This window comes from Pagrus pagrus (assembly GCF_965226575.1).
Source record: "Pagrus pagrus genome assembly, chromosome: 23".
NCBI lineage: Eukaryota > Metazoa > Chordata > Actinopteri > Spariformes > Sparidae > Pagrus > Pagrus pagrus.
In genome coordinates this window covers 1,040,835-1,066,016 of record NC_140205.1, presented here as the reverse complement: position 1 = coordinate 1,066,016, position 25,182 = coordinate 1,040,835, and the positions used below count along the sequence as shown (strand labels likewise).

General features: G+C 43.1%; 2 protein-coding genes across 8 annotated transcripts in view; both read right to left on the bottom strand.

Annotated features, from left to right (window-relative positions):
- fbxo7 (F-box protein 7) overlaps positions 1 to 25,182 on the bottom strand; it is a 101,089-nt gene that overhangs the window by 13,606 nt on the left and 62,301 nt on the right. The window lies entirely within an intron of this gene.
- On the bottom strand, positions 60 to 24,608 carry LOC311252281 (protein NLRC3-like). 7 transcript variants are annotated; one of them, XM_084345299.1, is made up of 10 exons: positions 24,427 to 24,608; positions 16,421 to 16,578; positions 15,993 to 16,112; positions 15,430 to 15,608; positions 12,988 to 14,845; positions 8,613 to 8,786; positions 6,153 to 6,326; positions 3,521 to 3,694; positions 1,682 to 1,855; positions 60 to 562 (listed from the first exon to the last, which is right to left on the bottom strand). In XM_084345299.1, exons 2-10 carry the CDS (start codon positions 16,573 to 16,575, stop codon positions 550 to 552), a joined length of 3,021 nt encoding a protein of 1,006 aa, XP_084201425.1. In that variant the 5' UTR covers positions 16,576 to 16,578; positions 24,427 to 24,608; the 3' UTR covers positions 60 to 549. The 7 variants fall into 7 exon arrangements, with proteins under 7 accessions (XP_084201425.1, XP_084201426.1, XP_084201424.1 ...); XM_084345300.1 differs by having other exon boundaries at positions 16,421 to 16,559; XM_084345298.1 differs by lacking the exon at positions 24,427 to 24,608 and adding an exon at positions 17,619 to 18,147 and having other exon boundaries at positions 16,421 to 16,559.

Below are 25,182 nucleotides of genomic sequence, written 5' to 3'. Positions count from 1 at the left end.
CTCTTACAGAGACATTAACATGTTATTTTGTTCTCTCCTAACGTGATGGAGCCCTGACAGACGCAGACACACAATGATTTTCAACATGTGCACATTCACTTGGCAAAACAAGAAAACTAGGCGTAGTGTGTGTAATCACAGTGTCATCTTATCGGCCCGTCATATTAGAAGAGATATTTATGTTGGGGCGATGTCCTGTTTCAGTTTAAAGCCTTTATGGGTCCATACCGATGACGTGCCGGTGTTCTGGTGCATCAATAACTTCAGGTTCTGTTGTCAGAACCAAAGCAAACCTGCAGAGTCAGTGTGTGTTGAGGATATCAGAGGATCAGAGACAGAAAGACAACAGAGCAGTTCAGACTGCAGCACTGACAGTCATCTCCACTTGTTGTGATCGGTCCGTCAGTCACTGCTGGATGAAGCTCTCCTCTCCACTCCACCTCCCAGTAACACGGCCCAGTCAGAGCCTCTCCACCCACCAGCTGATGGTGCTGCTTCAACCTCTCTGGATCATCAGGACACAGCTGATCCTCTCAACACCTCCACCTTTCACCACCCCCACCTGATGAGAGAAGCAGAGAGAGCAGCAGATACATGAGTGTTGACAGAGACTCCCTCCATCAGCTGTCAGTCAGTGATATAAAGACCAGCAGGACTTCAGTCCTGTTCAGACCACAAGTGGAGCGGCTGTGTAGCGTAGCCAGCTTCCTTTCAGCTCTCATGTTAACGTGTTGGAGTGAAGCTCACAGGTTTACTCTGCAGGTTTCACTCAAGTACACAGTGAAATAAAGTGCAGAGAGTCCCTGAACGCATCATCGCTGCAGAAACACTGTGATGATGATTGACTGCTGTTAAAAACCAGAGTCTCAGTCACACCTGAATATTTCATCTGCTTTGAAACATTAACAAATATGTAAATATGGAGTCTGTTGTAAAATGTGTGGAGCAAACAAAAGACAGATGGACAGATGAATATATGATGTTAAAGCTCCTACATGTTCACACACAGACTGACAGTCCAACATCAGCTGTGGTTACTGGACTTCAGCACAGCTTCTGCTCTGTACAAACACCACATGGTTACTAAATGTAATGATGGTTCTCTGAAATCAGAGCAGTGATCTGCAGGCTTCAGTCAGACTGATCTGTACGGTGGCCCTGAAGGTCCAAACACATCAACATCTCACATCACAGAAAAGGTGGGACAGCGTTCTTGTTTGTAACTGGACAGAACCAGAGTCCCTGTGGACACTTTGATGTTTGTGAAATGTTGTTGTGTTTTGACCTTCAGGGCCACCGTAGACCTGAGAGCTGTGACACAGATCAGCTGATCAGTTCTTTAGTGTTTTAGAGCGATCACGTTTGATGAATGAGGACGACTGTCTCTGCACATCCTGTGATGCTGTCAGCTGTGATCCAGCTTTACTTCCTGTAGACATGAACACAACAACAACAGTCGTCTTCACATCAACTCAACACCAGATCACAACAAGCTTCTGGCTCGTCTGATTGGCTGACTGTTCTCTCTCTGTCTTTCTGTCCAATCATGAAGCCTGTCACCGTTCTCCTCTCACAGCTTCACTGAGGAAAACAGGAAATACTGGATCTTTACTTTGATACTGACTGTGTTCAGTACAATACTGCTGAAACCAGCGTGGACTGACTCCAACCCTCTACTGACCTCAGAGTCTCCAGTCGACAGTGTGGACTGTCCTTCAGGTCACACAGACGCTTCACTGCTGAATCCTGCAGGTCGTTTCCTCTCAGGTCCAGCTCTCTCAGGTGGGAGGGGTTGGACTTCAGAGCTGAGGCCAGAGAAGCACAGCTGATCTCTGACAAACTGCAGCGACTCAATCTGAATAAAGAATAAATGATGAAGATAAAAATCAATTTATGATCCAATCAGATGTGTTCAGGTTTAAATGTGCAGCTCAACATCACTGTGTCCTAATTAAGGGCGGTCCGATTGTTATCAGACGATGTTGGTTCTGAATAGTTTGATGGGCGGTCTCTAAAAGGACCAATCAGAAGAGGCGATCAGATAAACACAGGAGACAGTTTGTGTTTAACACATGCAGCATGGAGAGAAGAGCCACAGCGCTCTCTGCAGTCTGCAGGTGGTCTTGACTTCTACACAGCAGAACAGTGGTTACAGACTGTATGACAGGTGTTACCCATGCCTTCCCCAAGGCAGCGACCCTCTGATGTTTGACTGGACAATAAGTGTCCTCCTAGCTGCCTTCCTGTTATCATCCTCATATGAACTCCTGACCTGTTCTGTCCCTGACAACTCCCCACAGCTCAGGTGAAGGGGAATCTCCCCTCCTCTCACATCCTCACATCTTCTCTACCATACATTGATATTTGAGTCCAACACTGTTTAATTCCCACCAGTTAGAATAGTGTGTAACTAAAGTGGGCCTGTAAAGACGGACTAGTGAGTAGATGAGTCTCCGTGTTCGCTGTGAGGACGTTTAATGTCCCCGACAACCTCTGTAGTCTCATTCAGACGCTTGTTAGCCGCTAACCGCTAACAGTTTTTAACACATGAAGAGCTTTATAATTAAACTGTGGACATTTAATGATGGATTTTATGTTGGAGAACAAAACGTGTAAATATGTTCAGCCTGTGGTAACCACACACCTTATTTCACACATTTAACTGAAGACACATTCAACTGACTCACAGACTGTAACAGGATGTGCTAACATGCTAACATGCTAACAGGTTTCTGGCTGTAGGACTACAGACTACACCTCTCTATAGGGAGGGGAAGCCCCGCCCCTTCAGGTGGACCTCATGGACCTTATTTCAGTCACAAAGTGTCTGTGTGTTGTAAATAAAGTCAAATCTCATGTAGTTTTGTGTTAAAGCGCTCAGTGAACTACTTGGTCTCACTCAACATACGTCACCAGCAGCAACATGGCCGCCGCCTCAACACAGAAGAAGGTGTGGTCGTACTGACAGCTGCAGTTATGTGAAAGGAGAGTTGGTCAGTTCTGTGAGCTGCTGATATTCAGGACGACTCTACAAGGTTTCAGTCAGCGTTAAACCAGACGTCACTTAACCACTGTCGGCTGTGTCGTCTTTATAATTACAGATTTTCACTCTTATATTTTATTAGTTTGATGACAAACTGAGACTTTCTGGAGAAAATGTTTCTTTTAAACTGACAAACATCATATGTGAGATTCATGACACAATTCAAACCAGAGCAGAAAATTATTTGTGTCATTTTTTCTGAAATCAGGTCCCAGGTGGTCGACCAGAGGGGGCGTGGCTTCACCTGTCTATTGTGGATCATCGTCATGGTGACATCATCCTGTCAACACAACATTCACCCACCTGTTCACATCAACACAGATTAATAACATGCTGCTGATCTCAGTCAGGTCTGGAGGTATAGTGTGTGTGTGTGTGTGTGTGTGTGTGTGTGTGTGTGTGTGAACTGAAGGAAATGTAAAACTTCTGTTCTAGATTTAAATTTAATATAAACAGAGAATAAACACATGAACTGACCTCAGAGTCTCCAGTCGACAGTTTGGACTCTCCAGTGCAGCACACAGACGCTTCACTGCTGAATCCTGCAGGTTGTTGTTACTCAGGTCCAGCTCTCTCAGGTGGGAGGGGTTGGACTTCAGAGCTGAGGCCAGAGAAGCACAGCTGATCTCTGACAAACTGCAGCTCATCAATCTGAATAAAGAATAAATGATGAAGATAAAAATCAATTTAATTTCAATTTATGGTCTCACTCAACATACGTCACCAGCAGCAACATGGCCGCCGCCTCAACACAGAAGAAGGTGTGGTCGTACTGACAGCTGCAGTTATGTGAAAGGAGAGTTGGTCAGTTCTGTGAGCTGCTGATATTCAGGACGACTCTACAAGGTTTCAGTCAGCGTTAAACCAGACGTCACTTAACCACTGTCGGCTGTGTCGTCTTTATAATTACAGATTTTCACTCTTATATTTTATTAGTTTGATGACAAACTGAGACTTTCTGGAGAAAATGTTTCTTTTAAACTGACAAACATCATATGTGAGATTCATGACACAATTCAAACCAGAGCAGAAAATTATTTGTGTCATTTTTTCTGAAATCAGGTCCTATGGAGCTAAATCAGGGTCAAAAGTTTTGTACTTGAAAAAGTAAAATTTGAAACTGAAATTTCAAGTTTTGATCTTGAATTTTGAAAAATACATCAGCGTATTCAAAATAAAAATAAATGTACAAAAACATTTTTCAGGTTAAAAGTAATTATGATCAGCTCTGGTAATTCTTTTGAATTAATCATCTATTTTCATTTCTCACTTTCATATGTTTTGATATTTGGGATCCTATTTCTTTCAGTTGCATGTTTTATATTTTCAGATTCAGACTTTTGAACCTGATCTAGCGTGGGGGGCGTGGCATCAACTGAGAGGGGCGTGGCATCATGACAGACAGCTTAACCAAAAGGCTACAGAACTTCCCCTACCATGTTGCCTTCAGGGAACGTAGGATCTAAAACCATTCGGCTACGCCACATGATTGGCAGTGAAAAAGCTGCTGTCAGTGACAAACTTTCATTTGCACACCATGCACGAATATCCTGCACGGCTAAAACTGTTTTAATTTCCAAGGCTGTTTAGATGTGGAAGCTGTTTTAGACAGTACTGAGGACCAATTGTAGTATAAGAGCGACAAAATCACGCCAGATTGTGCACAGACACCCACGCTTTAAGTACTGAAATGTCCGACACGTAGCACTGGACCCAGCACACAGGTGAGAAAAGTAAGGTTGGGAAATCGTGATAAATATCACAATGACAGGTCGTTTTGTGTTTTTTTCAGCACCCCATGCATTCCTGCAACCACAAAACAGCACTACCTTTATTCAAATTAACAGCATTATCTGTGTTTCTCACGCAGTACATAGGCTAACGTTACTACCTACTACTGCGTTAGCAGCTACTCGATGCTAATGTTAGCCCTATGCTTAACCTCTAGCTTTGACAATTCACCACTTAAAAGATGTCAGAAACATTGTATGTTGTTACAAAACGACCTCTCATTTTGATATTTATCACGATTTCCCAACCTTTCTTTTCTCACCTGTGTGCTGGGTCCAGCAGGTGAGCCAGCAGAACCGGACGCCATTGCCAGCGGACACTGTGAGGCATTCACAGTGCTACGTGGAAATCGGACATTTCAGTACTTAAAGCGTGGGTGTCTGTGCACAATCTGGCGTGATTTTGTCGCTCTTATACTACAATTGGTCCTCAGTACTGTCAAAAACAGCTTCCACATCTAAACAGCCTTGGAAATTAAAACAGTTTTAGCCGTGCAGGATATTCGTGCATGGTGTGCAAATGAAAGTTTGTCACTGACAGCAGTTTTTTCACTGCCAATCATGTGGCGTAGCCGAATGGTTTTAGATCCTACGTTCCCTGAAGGCAACATGATAGGGGAAGGTCTGTAGCCTTTTGGTTAAGCTGTCTTTCATGATGCCACGCCCCTCTCCGTTGATGCCACGCCCCCCACGCTAGATCAGGGTCAAAAGTCTGAAACTGAAAAAAAAGATCTGAAACTGAAAAAAGATTTGAAACTGTAAAAAAAACTAATATCTGAATCTGAAAATATAAAACATGCAACTGAAAGAAATAGGATCCCAAATATTAAAACATATGAAAGTGAGAAATGAAAATAAATGATTAATTCAAAAGAATTACCAGAGCTGATCATAATTACTTTTAACCTGAAAAATGTTTTTGTACATTTATTTTTATTTTGAATACGCTGATGTATTTTTCAAAATTCAAGATCAAAACTTGAAATTTCAGTTTCAAATTTTACTTTTTCAAGTACAAAACTTTTGACTCTGATTTAGCTCCATAATGTCCCAGGTGGTCGACCAGAGGGGGCGTGGCTTCACCTGTCTATTGTGGATCATCGTCATGGTGACATCATCCTGTCAACACAACATTCCCCACCTGTTCACATCAACACAGATTAATAACATGCTGCTGATCTCAGCCAGGTCTGGAGTCATAGTGTGTGTGTGTGTGTGTGTGTGTGTGTGTGTGTGTGTGTGTGTGAACTGAAGGAAATGTAAAACTTCTGTTCTAGATTTAAATTTAATATAAACAGAGAAAAAACACATGAACTGACCTCAGAGTCTCCAGTCGACAGTTTGGACTCTCCAGTGCAGCACACAGACGCTTCACTGCTGAATCCTGCAGGTTGTTGTTACTCAGGTCCAGCTCTCTCAGGTGGGAGGGGTTGGACTTCAGAGCTGAGGCCAGAGAAGCACAGCTGATCTCTGACAAACTGCAGCTCCTCAATCTGAATAAAGAATAAATGATGAAGATAAAAATCAATTTATGATCCAATCAGATGTGTTCAGGTTTAAATGTGCAGCTCAACATCACTGTGTCCTAATTAAGGGCGGTCCGATTGTTATCAGACATGTTGGTTCTGAATAGTTTGATGGGCGGTCTCTAAAAGGACCAATCAGAAGAGGCGATCAGATAAACACAGGAGACAGTTTGTCTTTAATACATGCAGTGAACTACTTGGTCTCACTCAACATACGTCACCAGCAGCAACATGGCCGCCGCCTCAACACAGAAGAAGGTGTGGTCGTACTGACAGCTGCAGTTATGTGAAAGGAGAGTTGGTCAGTTCTGTGAGCTGCTGATATTCAGGACGACTCTACAAGGTTTCAGTCAGCGTTAAACCAGACGTCACTTAACCACTGTCGGCTGTGTCGTCTTTATAATTACAGATTTTCACTCTTATATTTTATTAGTTTGATGACAAACTGAGACTTTCTGGAGAAAATGTTTCTTTTAAACTGACAAACATCATATGTGAGATTCATGACACAATTCAAACCAGAGCAGAAAATTATTTGTGTCATTTCTTCTGAAATCAGGTCCCAGGTGGTCGACCAGAGGGGGCGTGGCTTCACCTGTCTATTGTGGATCATCGTCATGGTGACATCATCCTGTCAACACAACATTCACCACCTGTTCACATCAACACGGATTAATAACATGTTGCTGATCTCAGTCAGGTCTGGGGGGTGTTCCAGAAAGGAGGTTCAACAAACTCTGAGTCTATCCCTGAACTCTGAGTTGACTTACTCTGAGATGGGAAACTCTGAGTATCCGGTTCCAGAACGGCTGATCTGAATTAGTTCAATCAACTCTGAGTATGTTCACCTCGAGTTACGCGCGTGCACAACCACTATAAAAAGCCATCGTCAATGGAGCCCTGATACCACGATCGTCACCATGACATCAGACAAAAAGAGATCGAGTTATTTTACACCCATGGAGCTTGAGGTCCTAATGCAGGCATACGTAGAATATTATGGAAGAATTATCCTATCTTTATTCAAGAGCGTAGATTTTCAGTTTAAGAGCATGATTTCATTCCTTTTCAGTGACACAGCTCCTTCTCGCGCTCAGATTTATTCTCCTTGCACTCATATTTTCTGCTCGCACTTGGATGTCTGCTGCTTTCTTTCAAAATGTGTGCTTGAACTCAAAAATCACATGCTCGTGCTCACATTTCTTCTGCTTGCACTCAAAAATTTCGCTCGCATTCAAATATGTCCTGCGCTCGCTCAGATCTAAAGTCTGCGCGCTCAAAACTAATGTGCACGCACTCAGAACAAGCACCTCCTCTCAGGTTGAGGAGTCTGCTCAGACTCAAGGCTGTCACTCCTCGCGCTCAAACTATTGTGTTTCACCAGCCAATAGGGGACAGCTAGAGTGTGGACCAATCAAATGACGGATGCCGCCTTGGGTGCGTTCCTTTGCACTTTTTTGAGTGCTTTGTAGGGGCGGGTAATATGGTCTGTTTGTAAAACTGCTTCTCTCAAAATACACCAGTTTACCATATTAGCCAGCTATTTGAATCGTCGCTTATTTAAGACGCCAGCATATTTATGTATAATTATTCTTAAAGTGCGTGTAAAGCAGCAAAAAAAATGTGTTATGAGTTTGTCACACCACAGTTACATGTATCATTGACCACTGAGCCAAATTTGAAAGATTAAAAAAGTTGCTAAGTATATAAAATTAGGTCTCAAAATCATGGAAAAACAAGCACTTCTCTCTGCTGTGAAACGCTGGGGGCGTGTCAGTTAGAGGCGCTGGAACCACGCCCACCGCGGGAGGGGAGCCCTCTGTGTACTGCACAAGGACGTAGCCTAGCAACAATGGAAGCTAGTGCTAGCAGCATCGTCTGAAGGACCCAGCACTACCTGTTTGAGCCATCAGAGCCAGAACCTGACTCTGAGTCAGACACTGATAGTGCTCAGCCTCGTTCCTCACAGTCTCCATCAGAATGGTAATTTATTTCCCAGTAATTTAAACCCCAGTCTACATATAATTCCTTGTCATAGCTATATTGGTGAACATAAAATATTACCTGTGGATTATCATTGTGCTGTCAGATGGACTCGCTCAGGGAATCAGGCCAAATCATGTCATGATTAAATGCAATAACATTTGCTAACATTACGTGTGTGTGTGTGTGTGTGTGTGAACTGAAGGAAATGCAAAACTTCTGTTCTAGATTTAAATTTAATATAAACAGAGAATAAACACATGAACTGACTTCAGAGTCTCCAGTCGACAGTTTGGACTCTCCAGTGCAGCACACAGACGCTTCACTGCTGAATCACTCAGGTTGTTGACACTCAGGTCCAGCTCTCTCAGGTGTGAGGGGTTGGACTTCAGAGTTGAGGCGACGACTTCACAGTGAGTCTCTGAGAGTCGACAGTACTTCAGTCTGTGAATACAGATAATAAAACATTTACATGCAATAAAATCTGAGTCTTTACTCTGAAAACAGACTCGATACATTTTGCATCACAAAGCACATGAACATGAGCAGCTGTAGCTCAGCTGGTCAGTTGTTCAGCTGAGCTGGTCAGTCACTGATCACAAGGTTTGTAGTTTGAAACTTGAGCTCCTCCGCTCCACATGAGCCTCCAGACTTTGACCTGCCTGAGGAGATCAGCTGGGCTGAATCAGTGCCCCATTTTAAATCCCCTCAAAACACACCTGTATAAAATGGCTTTTAACGGCTGATTGTAGCTAAATTTAAGGAAATTATACCGCTGGCACTAAACTCAATGCCATGTCTTAATATAATAGAGGACTCCTCCGCTAACCTCAGTTCCTCACAAATCGATCATCTTGTTGATAGCACTGCAGGCTCATTGCGAACAACACTGGACTCTATTGCCCCTCTGAAAAGGAAACCTATAAAACACAGGAGGTTAGCACCCTGGTATAACTCGGATACCCGCATATTGAAGCAAACATCACGGAAATTTGAAAGGAAATGGCGTTCCACCAACTTGGAAGAATCCCGCTTAGCCTGGGAAGATAGCCTTAAAATATATAGGAAGGCCCTCCGCAATGCCAGAGCAAGCTATTACTCGTCATTAATAGAGGAAAACAAAAACAACACCAGGTTTCTTTTCAGCACTGTAGCCAGGCTGACAGAAGGTCACAGCTCTACTGAACCATGTATTCCTACAACGCTCAGTAGTAATGACTTCATGAGCTTCTTTAATGATAAAATTTTAACTATTAGAGACAAAATCCATCATCGCCTGCCCTCAGCTGTCACTATTGTATCTTTAAACACAGGAACCTCAGAAACAGTTGTAAATTCTGACTTATATTTAGACTGCTTCTCTCCCATCGACCTCCACCAACTAACTTTGATGGTTTCTTCATCTAGACCAACAACTTGTCTCCTAGACCCCATCCCAACTAGGTTGCTGAAAGAAACTTTACCTTTAATTAGCACATCTTTACTAGAAATGATCAACCTGTCTCTATTAACAGGATACGTACCACAATCCTTTAAACTAGCTGTAATTAGACCGCTCCTTAAAAAGCCTAATCTTGATCCAGAAACTTTAGCCAACTATAGACCTATATCCAACCTCCCTTTCCTCTCCAAGATCCTTGAGAAAGCAGTCGCCAACCAGCTATGTGACTTTCTTCATAAAAATAGTTTATATGAGGATTTTCAATCAGGTTTTAGAGCACATCATAGCACAGAGACGGCACTGGTGAAAGTTACAAATGACCTCCTAATCGCTTCTGACAAAGGACTTGTCTCTGTCCTGGTCTTACTAGATCTTAGTGCTGCATTTGATACCATTGATCATCACATTCTACTACAGAGACTGGAACACTTAATTGGCATTAAAGGACCCGCATTAAACTGGTTTAAGTCCTATTTATCGGATCGATTTCAGTTTGTACATGTTAATGATGAGTCATCCCTGTATACCAAGGTTAGTCATGGTGTTCCTCAAGGCTCCGTGCTTGGACCCATACTATTCACCTTATATATGCTCCCTCTAGGAAATATAATTCGGAAACACTCCATAAACTTTCATTGTTATGCAGATGATACACAGTTATACCTATCAATAAAGCTAAATGAAACTAATCAGCTTACTAAACTCCATGCATGTCTCAAGGACATTAAGACCTGGATGACCTGCAATTTTCTGCTGTTAAACTCAGATAAAACCGAAGTTATAGTACTTGGTCCTAAACACCTTAGAGTTGCATTATCTAATGATATAGCTAGTTTGGATGGCATTAACTTGGCCTCCAGCACCACCGTCAGGAATCTGGGAGTTATCTTTGATCAAGATATGTCCTTCAACTCCCACATAAAACAAATTTCAAGGTCTGCATTTTTTCATCTACGTAACATTGCAAAAATCAGGCCCATCCTGTCTCAAAAAGACGCGGAAAAGCTAGTCCATGCATTTGTTACTTCCAGACTGGACTATTGTAATTCTCTATTATCAGGCTGCCCTAACAAGTCTCTAAAGAGTCTCCAGCTGGTCCAGAATGCTGCAGCACGTGTACTGACAGGAACTAAGAAAAGAGATCATATTACTCCTGTATTGGCCTCTCTGCACTGGCTCCCTGTAAAATCAAGAATAGAGTTTAAAATCCTTCTCCTCACTTACAAAGCTGTTAATGGTCAGGCACCATCATATCTCCAGGAGCTCATATTACCCGATCACCCAACTAGAGCATTACGCTCCCAGAACGCAGGATTACTTGTAGTTCCTAAAGTCTCCAAAAGCAGAATGGGAGCCAGAGCCTTCAGCTATCAAGCTCCTCTTCTGTGGAACCATCTTCCTGTTTTGGTCCGGGAGGCGGACACCCTCTCTACCTTTAAGAGTAGACTTAAGACCTTCCTCTTCGATAGAGCTTATAGTTAGGGCTGGTCCAGGACAGGCCCAGGCCTCTTAGTTATGCTGCTATAGGCCCAGTCCGGGGGACAATGACACACTGAGCTTCTCTCTCCTCCCCTCTCCTCTCCTCTCCTCTCCATCTGTATACATTATGCCTGTATACATGCCCCATCTCTGCATGTCACTGACTTGCTTCTTCCCCGGAGTCCTTGTGCTTTCTAGTCCTACAGGCTCCCTTGGATCCTGGCCGCGCCCGGGTCGTGGATAATGGATGCGCCCACTGCTATGGCCCTGCCTGATCGTGGATGCGCCCACTGCTATGGCCCTGCCTGATCGTGGATCGTGGATGCGCCCACTGCTATGGCCCTGCCTGATCGTGGATCGTGGATGCGCCCACTGCTATGGCCCTGCCTGATCGTGGATCGTGGATGCGCCTACTGCTATGGCCCTGCCTGATCGTGGATGCGCCTACTGCCATGACCCTGCCTGACACCCACCACTACTGTCGCTAATATTAGTCACATCTCTGTTACATACGTTCCACTACTATTATCGTACTGCATTACTACATACCATCCTTGCCATTGATCACTACTACTGTTATCACTAGTAATCACATTTCCATTATGTGCATTTCATCATTATTGCTGTAATACATCTTTGTGTACTTTCACTCCTGTCAACCATCGCTTATAATTGAATACATTGTGATCTCGTTGATCTGCTCTGTACATGCGACATCTATTGCACGTCTGTCCGTCCTGGGAGAGGGATCCCTCCTCTGTGGCTCTCCCTGAGGTTTCTTCCGCATTTTTTTTTCCCTGTTAAAAGGGCCTTTTTTTTGGGGCAAGTTTTTCCTCACTCGAATCGAGGGTCGAAGGACAGAGGGTGTCGTCTCTGTACAGATTGTAAAGCCCTCTGAGGCAAACTGTGATTTGTGAATTTGGGCTATACAAATAAAATTTGATTTGATTTTGATTTGATTTGATTTGATTGTGATGATGTCATCTTTGTGTGATTTTGGTTTGACATGTTTGTGTTTGTCCGTTTTCTTCATGCTGCTGTCTTTATATTTATATCTGTAATTGTCCCTGTAATACTTTTCTTGTGACTCTTTCATTGTTGTGCTGTTTTATTTGTGTCCAACAAACTGATGTCACTGCTTTTAAAGTGCCACATAAATCAACAGAAACACATGTTGAAGTGTCCTTGAGGGAAATAATGAAGCAGAAATGACAGTTTGGGACAAAAGTGTTGAAATAAGTGAGACGTGAACGTGTCAGATGTTAGTTTACAGGCTGCTGTGATTTATATTGGTTCAGCTTCATGTTCACATGATGATCAGTGAACTGTGAAGTCACTGTAGGTTGTAACTGCACTCGTATGTATTTACTCAGTTATGTGTTTGTGTGTATTGTCTCAGTCTTTGATGCATTTTATTCTGTCGCTGCTTTTCATCTCCCATTTCATTCATTTAATGCCTCCCACTGCACAAACACAAGAATTACAACTAAACATTGTGTTATCATCATTTTAGGAGCTGAATGTTTTGGAAACAAGACGACTTCATGTCATTTCTACTCTGAGCTCGGTGATGATCATTGATTCAATCAGCAGGTTTAATACTTGTTTTGGTAAACGTGTATAGTGTCGAGCTTTTATATTATTCATGTGTGTAAAGTGTTGATCTTTAATACTGAAGGCTTCAGCTTCACCTCACTTTATAATGTTTAACACATCTGGACTTACAAAGCCTTTCTGCAGTTCCTCACAGCTGGAATCAGTCTCCATCGTCCCTCTAGAGATGTTCTGTACTGGTACAGGTCCAACTCATCCAGAACCCCCTCTGACATCTGCAGCATGTAGGCCAGAGCTGAGCAGTGGATCTCAGAGAGATACTCAGATCTGTTCTCTGACTTCAGGAACTCTTGGATCTCCTGATGGACTGAGTGGTCGTTCATCTCCGTCAGACAGTGGAAGATGTTGATGCTTCTGTCAGGAGAGATCTCATCACTGTTCATCTCCTTCAGGTTGTTGATGGCTCTCTGGATGATTTCTGGCCTGTTGTCTGTCTGACCCAGCAGGCCTCCTAAGAGTCTCTGGTTGGACTTCAGAGAGAGGCCATGAAGGAAGCGGACAAACAGGTCCAGTTGGCCATTTTTACTGTCGAGGGATTTCTCCATGGTGCTCCTCAGGAAGTCAACAAGGGATGAGTCACTGTTTTTATTCCTCCATCCTCTCAGGAAGTCCTCCACCACCTCTGTGTTCCTGTTGGTGTGACAGTGGAACATGTAGACTGCAGCCAGAAACTCCTGAACGCTCAGATGAACAAAGCAGTAGACTGTTTTCTGGAAGATCACACTCTCTCTTCTGAAGATCTCTGTACAAACTCCTGAGTACACCGAGGCCTCTGTGACATGAAGACCACACCGCTCCAGGTCTTCTTGGTAGAACATGATGTCTCCTGCCTCCAGATGTTCAAACGCCAGCCTCCCCAGCTTCAGAAGAACTTCCCTGTCAGCCTCCGTCAGCTCCTGTGGACTCGTCTCACGTCCCTCGTCGTACTTCTGCTTCTTCCTCTTTGTCTGAACCAGCAGGAAGTGTGAGTACATGTCAGTCAGGGTCTTGGGCAGCTCTCCTCTCTGGTCTGTAGTCAACATGTGGTCCAGAACTGTAGCAGTGATCCAGCAGAAGACTGGGATCAGACACATGATGTGGAGGCTCCTGGAGGTCTTGATGTGTGAGATGACTCTGCTGGACAGATCTTCATCACTGAACCTCCTCCTGAAGTACTCCTCCTTCTGGGCGTCAGTGAAGCCTCGTACTTCTGTTACCCTGTCGACACGTGAAGGAGGGATCTGATTGGCCGCTGCAGGTCGGGAAGTTATCCAGACGAGAGCCGAGGGAAGCAGCTTCCCCTCGATGAGGTTTGTCAGCAGCGCGCTGACTGATGACTTCTGTGTGACATCAGACACGACCTCATGGTTCTTGAAATCCAGTGAAAGTCTGCTTTCATCCAGGCCGTCAAAGATGAACAGAAGTTTACAGCCAGCGAGCTTCTCTGCTGTCACCTTCTGTAATGTTGGATGGAAAACATGGAGCAGCCTGAGAAGACTGTACTGCTCATCTCTGACCAGGTTCAGCTCCCTGAACGAGAGCAGAACCAGCAGACGGACATCTTGGTTTTCGGAGCCCTCGGCCCAGTCCAGAGTGAACTTCAGCACCGAGAAGGTTTTTCCAACTCCAGCGACGCCGTTGGTCAGAACCACTCTGATGCGTCTCTGTTGGTCAGGTGAGGCTTTAAAGATGTCGCAGCACCTGATTGGATCGTCATGGAGGGCCTCCATCTTGGAAACTGTCTCCAGCTGCCTCACCTCATGTTGGGTATTAACCTCTTCACTCTGTCCCTCTGTGATGTAGAGCTCAGTGTAGATCCTGTTGAGGAGGGTTCCACTTCCTGTTCCATCACTTCCTGTTCCATCACTTCCTGGTCCATCACTTCCTGTTCCATCACTTCCTGTTCCATCACTTCCTTCAGTCACACGTTCACATCTCCTCCTCAGACTGATCTTGTGTTCATCTAAAACCTCCTGAAGGCCAACTTTCACTGAAAAGAGACAAATGTTGGAGAAACTTTGACAATCTGTGGATTATTTTCATGATCAATAACAATCATCAGTATCAGAAGATATAAAGTTTGAGTGTCTTCAGGTCTTTTCATTGACTTTGTGTGTCATCGAGACAATCTAGTAATTTGTCCTGGTGTTGGTCTGATGCCTCCTGAGTCTCTAAATAAATGTAGTGACATGTAGAAGGCGAGATGTTTAAAGCAACATGATGTAACTTTGTGAGGTTAAAGTAGCAGCTTCAGAGCCGTGTTGATGGTCCAGTGTGTTGTAACAGGTGAACGGTGTCTCTGTCACTTGTAGGATCGCAGCCTTACATACGTGTTGACTTCAACACGCAACATTGTGATGATGTCATGAGTTGTGTTTGTAGTCAGCACCTAAATTACGTCTGACAAACTGTTACACACCTGGGATTTGTTTTTACTACAGTGGTGTTGCACTCACAAACTGTGGGGGGCGCCAAATCACACAACAGCTTTAACATGCTCAGATGTTCAGTCTGACTCGGTACAGTTTGTCTCTGACTGTCTGTCCACAGTCCAGCTGTTGTTCTGGGTCTCACCTCCACACTGGGGACAGGAGGAGTCTCCTGGTGAAGCAGACTGGTCCCAGTCTGAGGTGATGCAGCGTCTGCAGAACCAGTGTCCACAGCTGGTAGAGACCGGATCCTTCAGGACGTCCTGACACCGAACACAGCAGGTGGGCTGCTTCTTCACAGAGACACGACTCCTCTTCCTCTCTCTGTGAACACATTTCTTTATAACTACAATGATTTGATGATTGTTGTTAGAAACATCAAGATCTGGTCGACACTGTTGAGAAGCTCAGACGGTCACAGAGAACAACTCAATCCAACTCAAACATCTCTCAGGCTTTTTGTGGAGGGAGCCAGAGCGATGCTAACTTCAGGGTCAGCCTACAAAAACACGTCATGGTGACACCAATCTATTTCATCCTGGTGAGATGTGTTAGTGTCCTCCAGGATCTGACTGAGTTCAGACATGTTAGTGTTCAGGAGACTTTCAAAGAGTTTCTGTTAGTGTGTCTTCAGTCCTGGAGCCTGATGTTACTCTACAGCAAAACATTACCAGCAGACACTCAATGAGTCCGTCTCAGTCCTCTTACTTTGTGTCTGATGGTCCAGGTTCAGTACTGAAGTTTGGAGGACGACCTTTGGACCGGTCGCTCTTCATAGAGGGACAGATGGATCCTGGAGACTCTGCTCTCTGTCTGCTGGACTGAACTCTGCAAACACCAACATGTTTTTATTCACATCACATGAATCCTTCATCAATAAAGAGATTTAAGAAGCTCTACATACACAAACTGCTGCTGCTGTCCATAAAAAGGAGGTTTAAACTTTCTGTTTGTCCTCTTAGATCAGATTACAGATTTATAGCAGACACACAGAGGAACATGAGGCGTCAAGAGTCTTCAACATGGACACAAAAGACATTTTAGTGGACATTTGAAGACATGAACACAAAATCAACTAAACAAACATCATCACTGAAAAATGAGTCATATAAATGAGTTAGTATCAGCTGTCTTACTTTGTGTCTGATGGTCCAGGTTCAGTACTGAAGGCTGGAGGATCATCTCTGGACCAGTCACTCTTCATAGAGGGACAGATGGATCCTGGAGACTCTGCTCGGTCCTCCTCTTCCTCCACACAAACACTCATCTTCAGGTCTGAGAGGTGAAACATGAACTGTGAGCTCAGAACACACACACACACACACACACACACACACACACACACACAGTGTACAGCACCACAGAGCGGGTCAGGGTTCTGGTCTTCCCCTCTGGGCTCCTCGTCTTTAGTTACAGCAGTTTGAATGTGTGTTATTCAGCCTATCAGGACTTTGTGTCCACAGAAGAATCAAAGTGTTGACTTTATTCTAACATGTGTGTCCTCTACAGTCCACAGAGACAAACGGACTCACTGTCCAGCAAACATTTTCTCGACCTGCGTCTAGATGAAGACGTCCTATCGACGTCGCGTCACGACCAGGGCCGTAGCCAGGATTTTTGAAATACCGAGGTCAACATTCGGCAGGACCCCCCCCCCCCCCCGGAAAAAAACAAAACAATCACACAGTACCATGTTGCTGATGAAACATTTATTTTAGTGTGTCTTTGTATGAATGCGTTGCTGTAATCGTAAAATAAATATATATAAAACTATAACTGAAGTATTTGAGTGTGTGTGTGTGTGTGTGGTGTTGCTGCCTCACAAAAAACTACAACTAAGATGATCTGTAACTATACATTAAGTGTTTGGTGTAGGCTACGGTGAGTGAGTGAGTGAGTGAGTGAGAGAGAGAGAGACACAACCATTATTGCTATGATATAATATTGTTGTTGTTTTTCATTTCTTTATTTTATGTATTATTATTATCATCATCATCATTTCATATGAACTGTATATATACATTTTTCATTATATATAACAACTTGTAACTGTCTAATGACACCCAGTCTGTGTGTAAGAGAGAGACAGCACTTCATCAGCACCCACACACACAGGGTATACAGTATAAATGCATATATACTTTTTATTTTATTTTATTATTTATTTTTTTATTTTATTTGTATATATTTGATTCTGTGAGTTGTATTTGTTTTGTTTCTTTGATTCTTGATGCTTTGGCAACATAGTTTTCGTAACATCTCTATTGGCTCTCTGTTGCATCTGTAGGCTCGTTCGCTATTTTTCTCATTCTCTCAGCTTATTACAATTCTCACCTTTCCTCCTCTTTGCCTGATCATCCTCTGCCTTTCTTGCTGCAATAAATGATAACTTGGATTGATGCAGCCTCTTCTCACCACGCTGCATCTTTGCTCCGATTCATTTAATTGCCGTTCTAAAAATAGACCTGCAGTCACGTCGCGACCGTGTTTACTTTCGGTTTTAATGAAACGAAACTTAAGGAAAAAAGTACCGAGGACATGACGTCGGTGTCCTCAGTGGTGGCTACGGCCCTGAGTCACCACGTGACTTTAATTCGACTTTTTTTCGACATGTGAACATTAGGGGGAATACGATCTCAAAGAAAACATATTTAACTGAAACAACACTGTCAAGAATGATTTCCTCTATCTTCTGCTGTGTCGAGATGCAGATATCCAATCATGTCGGGACGTCTGATTGACGTCGGGCAGGCAGGTTGATGTGACGTCTATCTGAGGGGCTGAAACGTCATTTAGACGTTGTTTCAACGACATATCAACGCACGAATGTTAAAAACTATTCGAAATAATGGAAATATGTTCGTGAATTTAAGAAAATATTGTAGTATCATATCGGCAATGTGGGCTGAAATGTTTGTGATTCTAGCATCCATCTAGGAACTATTTTTCCTCGCGTAGTCAGCGCACCTAGTGGTTTCCTACGCATGCGCAAGAAGAACTTTGCAGTGTCAGTTGACGAGGAGGAGACACAGACACCTGTGAAAGGTGAGTTACTAAAAGTACTGTAATTTAAAATGAAACCGTGTTTGGTAAGACATTATACGTTTGTCAGTTGCATGTTAGAGTTTTGATTTTGTTGCTGCATCGTGTATTGTTACAGATAGCTGTTTTTTTTGCTTTTATTCGTAACCGAGCGGCGGCTAGCAGCCGAGTTAGCTGCCGTGTGAAACTAGCCCTGAGTTAGCTCACAGGCTACGTGAGGTGCTCTATGCTAAACCGAGCCGAACATCTGTGCAACTATCGGTTTAGCATCGTTACAGAACCAAAACACTTCAAGCGGCCGTCCAGACGGGCGAAAACGTTATTTTTTCTCCGTCTTCCTCGGCATTGTTTCAAGAATATTTGCATCTAGACGGATCCACCGAAAACGCTGTAGTTCATATGCCAGGCCTATAGGTGTCGTATGGAGCTATAACTGTTGCAAAACTATTTGCAAATGTGCATCTCAATCTGTGTGTGTGTAGTCAGATCTGTGTGTGCGTGTTCAGATCTGTGTGTGCGTGCTTTATCATTTGTGTGCGTGTAGTCAGATCTGTGTGTGCGTGTTCAGATCTGTGTGTGTGTAAAAAAAATCCGTATATGTCTGTATTCTGTAAATGCGTACATAGATCTGTAAATGTCTGTCATCAGTTACAGCTCAGGCAGACGCTCTGGATTGGCTCTTTGTACACGTGACTGTTGCTACACTTCTGCGGCAGATCTGCAAATGTAGAAAAGATTCGTCTGTAACTTTTCCTTTGCCCTGGGCTCAGGCTCACAGGCTCACGCTGCCAACCGCGGGCGCAACGAGCGGTTGCGATGTTGAGAGGCAGACCACGATGGATTCTCGATTGTTTGCTGTCAGTTAAGTTCATGTTTTAGCAGAATGTGAACAAAATATGAACTTTTACTTACAGTAAGTTGTCAGGGTAACGATCATCTGTTACCCCAACAGTGACACGCTCAGTGTGTAGGCTGTACTGCTACTGCAGCCAGGCAGCGTGAGCCTGTGAGGCTGTGAGCCTGAGCTCAGGGCAAAGGAAAAGTTACAGACGAATCTGTCTGAACACGATCCGTACCCGGAACACGATCCTATCACACTCCGCGGCGGGCGGCTGTGGCATGACACGGTCTTTCTCACCCCGTGGTTAAGAGCAGGGCGGCTGGTTTATTCTCCAGCCCAGTCACTCCGCTCTTCATCACCCACACTTCTATCTATCTATCTATCTATCTATCGAGTGTGTGTGGATTGACCATATTACCATAAACATTTAAGTTGTATATTTTACAAAGATGCATCTTTCCTATTATCACACTGAGAAGTTATCATTTTAACACCATTAAAATTTGAAACAACAAAAACAAAAAATAGAGCATAGAAAACAATATAAACAACACCAATCAGTCAAAATGATTTATTACAATGTAATTTCCAGATTATTTCAAAGATTTGCTTTGTTGTGAGTCATTTAAAGGCATTTAATTCAGACAGTATTATAAAGATAGGTTGCACAACTGCTTTTGTTTTATTACAGTAACATTGATTGTGAAATCAATGTGTTAAAAGGAATCTAAATGACAATAGGCTGCTGAATGGATAGGTCTTTGGTCTATGTCACAACACACACTTCAGTTCAGGTAATGGTAATATGGTCTATCCACACACGATAGATAGATAGATAGATAGATAGATAGATAGATAGATAGAAGTGTGGGTGATGAAGAGCGGAGTGACTGGGCTGGAGAATAAACCAACCGCCCTGCTCTTAACCATGGGGTGAGAAAGACCGCGTCATGCCACAGCCGCCCGCCGCGGAGTGTGATAGTCCGTCGGCCGAGGCAGACGGGGTGTCTCGGTGTACCTCGGCCATAATCCAGCGAAGCGGCACAACATGTAAAGGCAGTTAAACAGACGCTTTTATTTTTGTATTAATTTATTTATTTTTTCAGTATTTTCACTTCATTTAACTTTTAACAGACGTAGGCTTGTACTGTCAGTTGCACGGCCAGTGCCCTAATAAAGTTTGTCCAAGTGGAGTTGCCGTATGTAGCTGTCCAGCCGTGAAGCGTCTGAGGGAAAATGCTGGCGCATGCGCAGAAGCGTCTGGAACGGATCGTGTTCCGGGTACGGATCGGGCACTGACAGAATCTGCCGCTGCAGAAGTGTAGCAAAAGTCACGTGTAAAAAGAGCCAATCCAGAGCTCCTGCCTGAGTTGTAACTGATAACCAGAGGTGGACAGAGTACACAACTTCACTACTTGAGTAAAAGTACAGATACTCCTTGTCAAATATTACTCCAATACAAGTAAAAGTAGCTTAGTCAAAATATTACTTAAGTAAAAGTACTAAAGTATTTGTTTAAAAAATTACTTAAGTAAAAGTATTTAAAAAATATCTCAGGAAATACAGGAAAGGAAAGTAGCTTAATGTCATTATACAATACACTGATGCGATTCTGCTACAGACGTGTTTATAGCTCAAAAATAAACAAATAAAGGCAAGAAGCCTCAGAACACACTCAGCTGCATTCATCAACACATGAAATATATACTATACTCACTCTATGCTACTCTCTCTCTCACACACACACACACACACTCTCTCTCCCTTTCACACACACACACACACACACACACACACACTCTATCTCTCTCACACACACACACTCTATCTCTAACACACACACACACACACACTCTCTCTCTCTCTCTCTCTCTCTCTCACACACACTCACACACACACACACTCTCTCTCACACACACACACACACACACTTTATCTCTCTCTCTCACACACACACACACCCCCACTTTATCTCTCTCACACACACACACACACACACACACACACACCCACTCACTCTATCTCTCTCTCTCTCACACACACCCACTCTATCTCTCTCTCTCTCACACACACACACTCTATCTCTAACACACACACACACACACACTCTCTCTCTCTCTCTCTCTCTCTCTCTCTCTCACACACACTCACACACACACACACTCTCTCTCACACACACACACACACACACTTTATCTCTCTCTCTCACACACACACACACCCCCACTTTATCTCTCTCACACACACACACACACACACACACACACACCCACTCACTCTATCTCTCTCTCTCTCACACACACCCACTCTATCTCTCTCTCTCTCACACACACACACACACACACACACACACACACACACACCTAACCCCTACCTTGGACTCTTTGATATGAATTGTATAAAAAACATGAGCAGAAAATCAACTTAATCATTCAACTGCACTGCAACAGTTGCCATATTTTTAAACCGTTTAAAAATGGCAACTATGATACTACAAACATACAATTACGTTTAAAATGTTCATCTGCAATTTAACCAACATTGTGCTAGCTAACGTTAGTAACAACTTTACATACCGCGACGTGCTTTTTCAGGTTGGAAGACGAGTTTTTGTCGGCCGTGATATAATTTGTTCGCGATAAGCACAACAAACATGTAAACTGAAACGAATCAAACATGGGTTTGAGATAAGGCCACAGGTGCTCGGTGGGAGTTTCCCCCGTGTTTCTCCAGTGTCTTCCTCCATTTCTTCGTATGGCATGACGTAGTACAGGTACGGCAATACGACTAAGACAAACCATACGCGAATCCGCAGAAACAGTTTATTTTCTCTGAATTTTGCAAAAAAATAAAAAATCATCAGCTGACGTAAGCTCAAAAGTAGCGAGTAACGAGAGCATCAATAGAAATGTAGTGGAGTAAAAAGTACAATATTTGTCCTTCAAATGTAGTGGAGTGAAAGTAAAAGTATCCCCCAAAAATAATACTCAAGTAAAGTACAGATACTCAAAAACTGTACTTAAGTACAGTACTCAAGTAAATTTACTTCGTTACTGTCCACCACTGCTGATAACAGACATTTACAGATCTATGTACGCATTTACAGAATATGGATTTTTTTTACACACGCACACAGATCTGAACACGCACACACAGACTGAGATACGCATTTGCAAATAGTTTTGCAACAATTATAACTCCATAGTGTCGCTTGACATACAACAAAAATGGGACGGACCATACGGTCCATACCAGCTCCCGAAAACTATCTGGTCCACGGACATTGATATGTGGCCAGAAATCGTCTTATAACCGGGGTCTAACCGTTGACACATGCTGATAGTTGTCTGGTGTCGCTACACGACCGCAACGGCAGAGGGCGCCAGCTTATTGTAGAGACGTGACTGACAGTGTGGCTGGTTATCTGTCAATCACAGCGTAGGTGTAGAATGGTCATACTTTGTGCCATCTTCTTCAAAAACAAGTGTTCACTGATAGTGTGGCTACAGCCCCATAATGCCATTGACATGCTCAGATGAAGCCACAAGCAGTTATTCATCCTTAGTTTTTTTTTATTTTAGGCGTACTAAAATTTTTACATTTTTATTGACTTCAGAGGTTAATCAATGTCACTATCTCTCTACATATAAAAGTAATCTATTTGTGTGTCTCTGTCCCTCGCATAGGCCTGTTTTGATAACTATTTGTCCAATTTACCTCACTTCACAGGTTTATTGTGAGACGCACACCAGGTGAGATACACGCACACACACACACACACACACACACACACACACACACACACACACACTTGAATGGGGGGGCTTGAATGAATATGAATATTTGGATACAGCCTCAGAGCCGTCCGCCACTGTTTTACGCTGTTGTGATGATGCTTGGACAGAGGTGCTAATGCATAACAGCAGCAACAGTGAGGAATATCTTCAAATTCATTCTTTAGAGTAAATGTATTCCGAAACTGTAGCACATGTTTGAAATGAAATGGAATTGTCCTTTAAAAGAAAACCTCTAATGTGCTATTGTGCTCCCTGTGTGAACAGCCAGGCACCTGCATGAAAGAGAAGTTATGCTTAGTGTTGCCTCTCTGTGTTGTGCCTTTTAAAGCCACAAAGATGTTCCATGTCATCAAGTGTAAGAAACTAAGATTGATATAATTGAAATTACTGAATGGGCTTCATGTGCATGTGGCTATCCTGGGCTAAGCTGGGCTACCATAGCACAGACTGTTAATGCCTACTGGCTTTATTAGGAACCATCAGATTCAGGCTACTGAGTGGCTCTAAGAAGTGGTTCTTTCATTACTCTTTCAACTCCCAAAACAATTTGTTCTTGCCATCTATAAAGTGCATTTAACTTCTGAATAGGCGCTCTTGTAAAAATGTTTATTTTTTTCTTATGCCCTCTCTCCAGCTGCTGTGAAGAGATGGAGTCCAAAGGCCACAGATGCAGAAATAGAGAGTGTGATTCAGAACCAACTTAAACATGCCCCACCAAGGAGCAGGGGCAAGGGACAGACCCCCAAAGGACTGCAATAAAAAGAAAGTCAATAAAACATTTGTTCCAATAAACATGTTCGTTTTTTATTCAATTATTCAATATATAGATAACTCGTTACATATATCTGGTCCTGAATGCTGTCTTTTTTTTCTTTACCTGAGATTTGTCCATGTACTAGGCTACTTGTATTTTACAGTATGGGTGAACATTATTCGAGTATTTTTAACTTTATCACAGCTGAGTTTATTTACTATGAAAGTTTTAACCAGGTTCACCATTCCTGTGATATTTTAAGTTGGCAAATGTGAAATTTGCTGGTGTTGTCTATTGGACTTTTTGACCTCTGTGCATTTTAAGGATTTTTTTGCTGAAATTGATAAGTTAATTTAAATAGTTGCAGATTAGAGCATTGAGAATTGCACATGTAGACTATAGGCTACAGCACAAGAGCTGTGCTTGTCATAATGGTAATGCCAGTTATGTAGGCACTAGTTGAAACTCGATTTAGGTAAACATATTTTTAAATGCAATACATTACATGTGTATTTTGACAAAGGTTGATATGCTGTCGAAACGACGTGAATTGATGCGGTCTAAGAGCCGTCGAAATGACCGACGTCAGAAAAACTTTCATTTCAGCACCTCTGCCTGACCGACGTTGATTAGACGTCAAATAGACGTCAAAATGTTTGCTGGGTGACTTTGACAGGAAATAATAAAAAATTTTGTTTTAACACTCACCTGCCTCAGACTTCAGTTTTCTTCCTTCAGCTGCGTCGTCTGAAAACAGAGTCTGAACACTTTAACTTTCAAGTTGACACCGAGCTGCTCCTCCCCTCTGAGCTCATCTGTGCGCGCGTGTGTGTGTGCGTTGTTGCTGTTTGACTTACAGCAGACACACACTGGTCTTCCTGCACCTACAGCTCACTGAAGCACAAAATCACACCTCGATTAGAAATGTGGCTACAGCAGCTGACGTGATGAAGATGAAGTCAGTCTGAGAGGTGACATGGATGTGTTTTTTTTTAAGTCGCGCGCGAGTCTCACACACACACACACACACACACACGTTTCAGTACTGACATGTTAAGTTTCTGCCGCTGAAAACACATTTCCTGCTGCTGCTTCACAATAAAAGACCGTCAATGGCAGAATGCCACAGGACTTTTATTGTGAAGAGCGTAGAGGAAGTTAAAGGTGTGTTTTATTTGTTAGCGCAGGTTCTTGGATCATCCAGCCGGGAGGAGGAGTGTTTCCTGGCGCTCCCAGGGAAGTAGGCTATTAGTGGATACAGGACCGGGAAATGGCCGCAGTTGATTTCAACGGAGTTTTTTTTTTTTTAAGGCTTTATTTACAAGAAGTTGACAAGTACAAATAGTATACAGGGAACAGTATACAATGACAATACAAAGAACATGTGCCAGGGCTGATGTTCATTATACAACAAGGTTGTACATATTACAAAGGTCTATGGTTTTAATAGCCTTTTCATTTGCT

What these genes read in the sequence shown, in the direction of transcription:
- LOC311252281 (XM_084345298.1), bottom strand. Translation starts at nt 17,709, where the DNA reads ATGCAGCGTGGTGAGAAGAGGCTGCATCAATCCAAGTTATCATTTATT. An exon ending in TCAGGCAAAGAGGAGGAAAG is followed by an intron (nt 16,560 to 17,618) that starts GTGAGAATTGTA and finishes TTCACCTCTCAG; the next exon opens with ACCTGAAGATGAGTGTTTGT. An exon ending in CTCCTGTCCCCAGTGTGGAG is followed by an intron (nt 14,846 to 15,429) that starts GTGAGACCCAGA and finishes GTCTCTTTTCAG; the next exon opens with TGAAAGTTGGCCTTCAGGAG.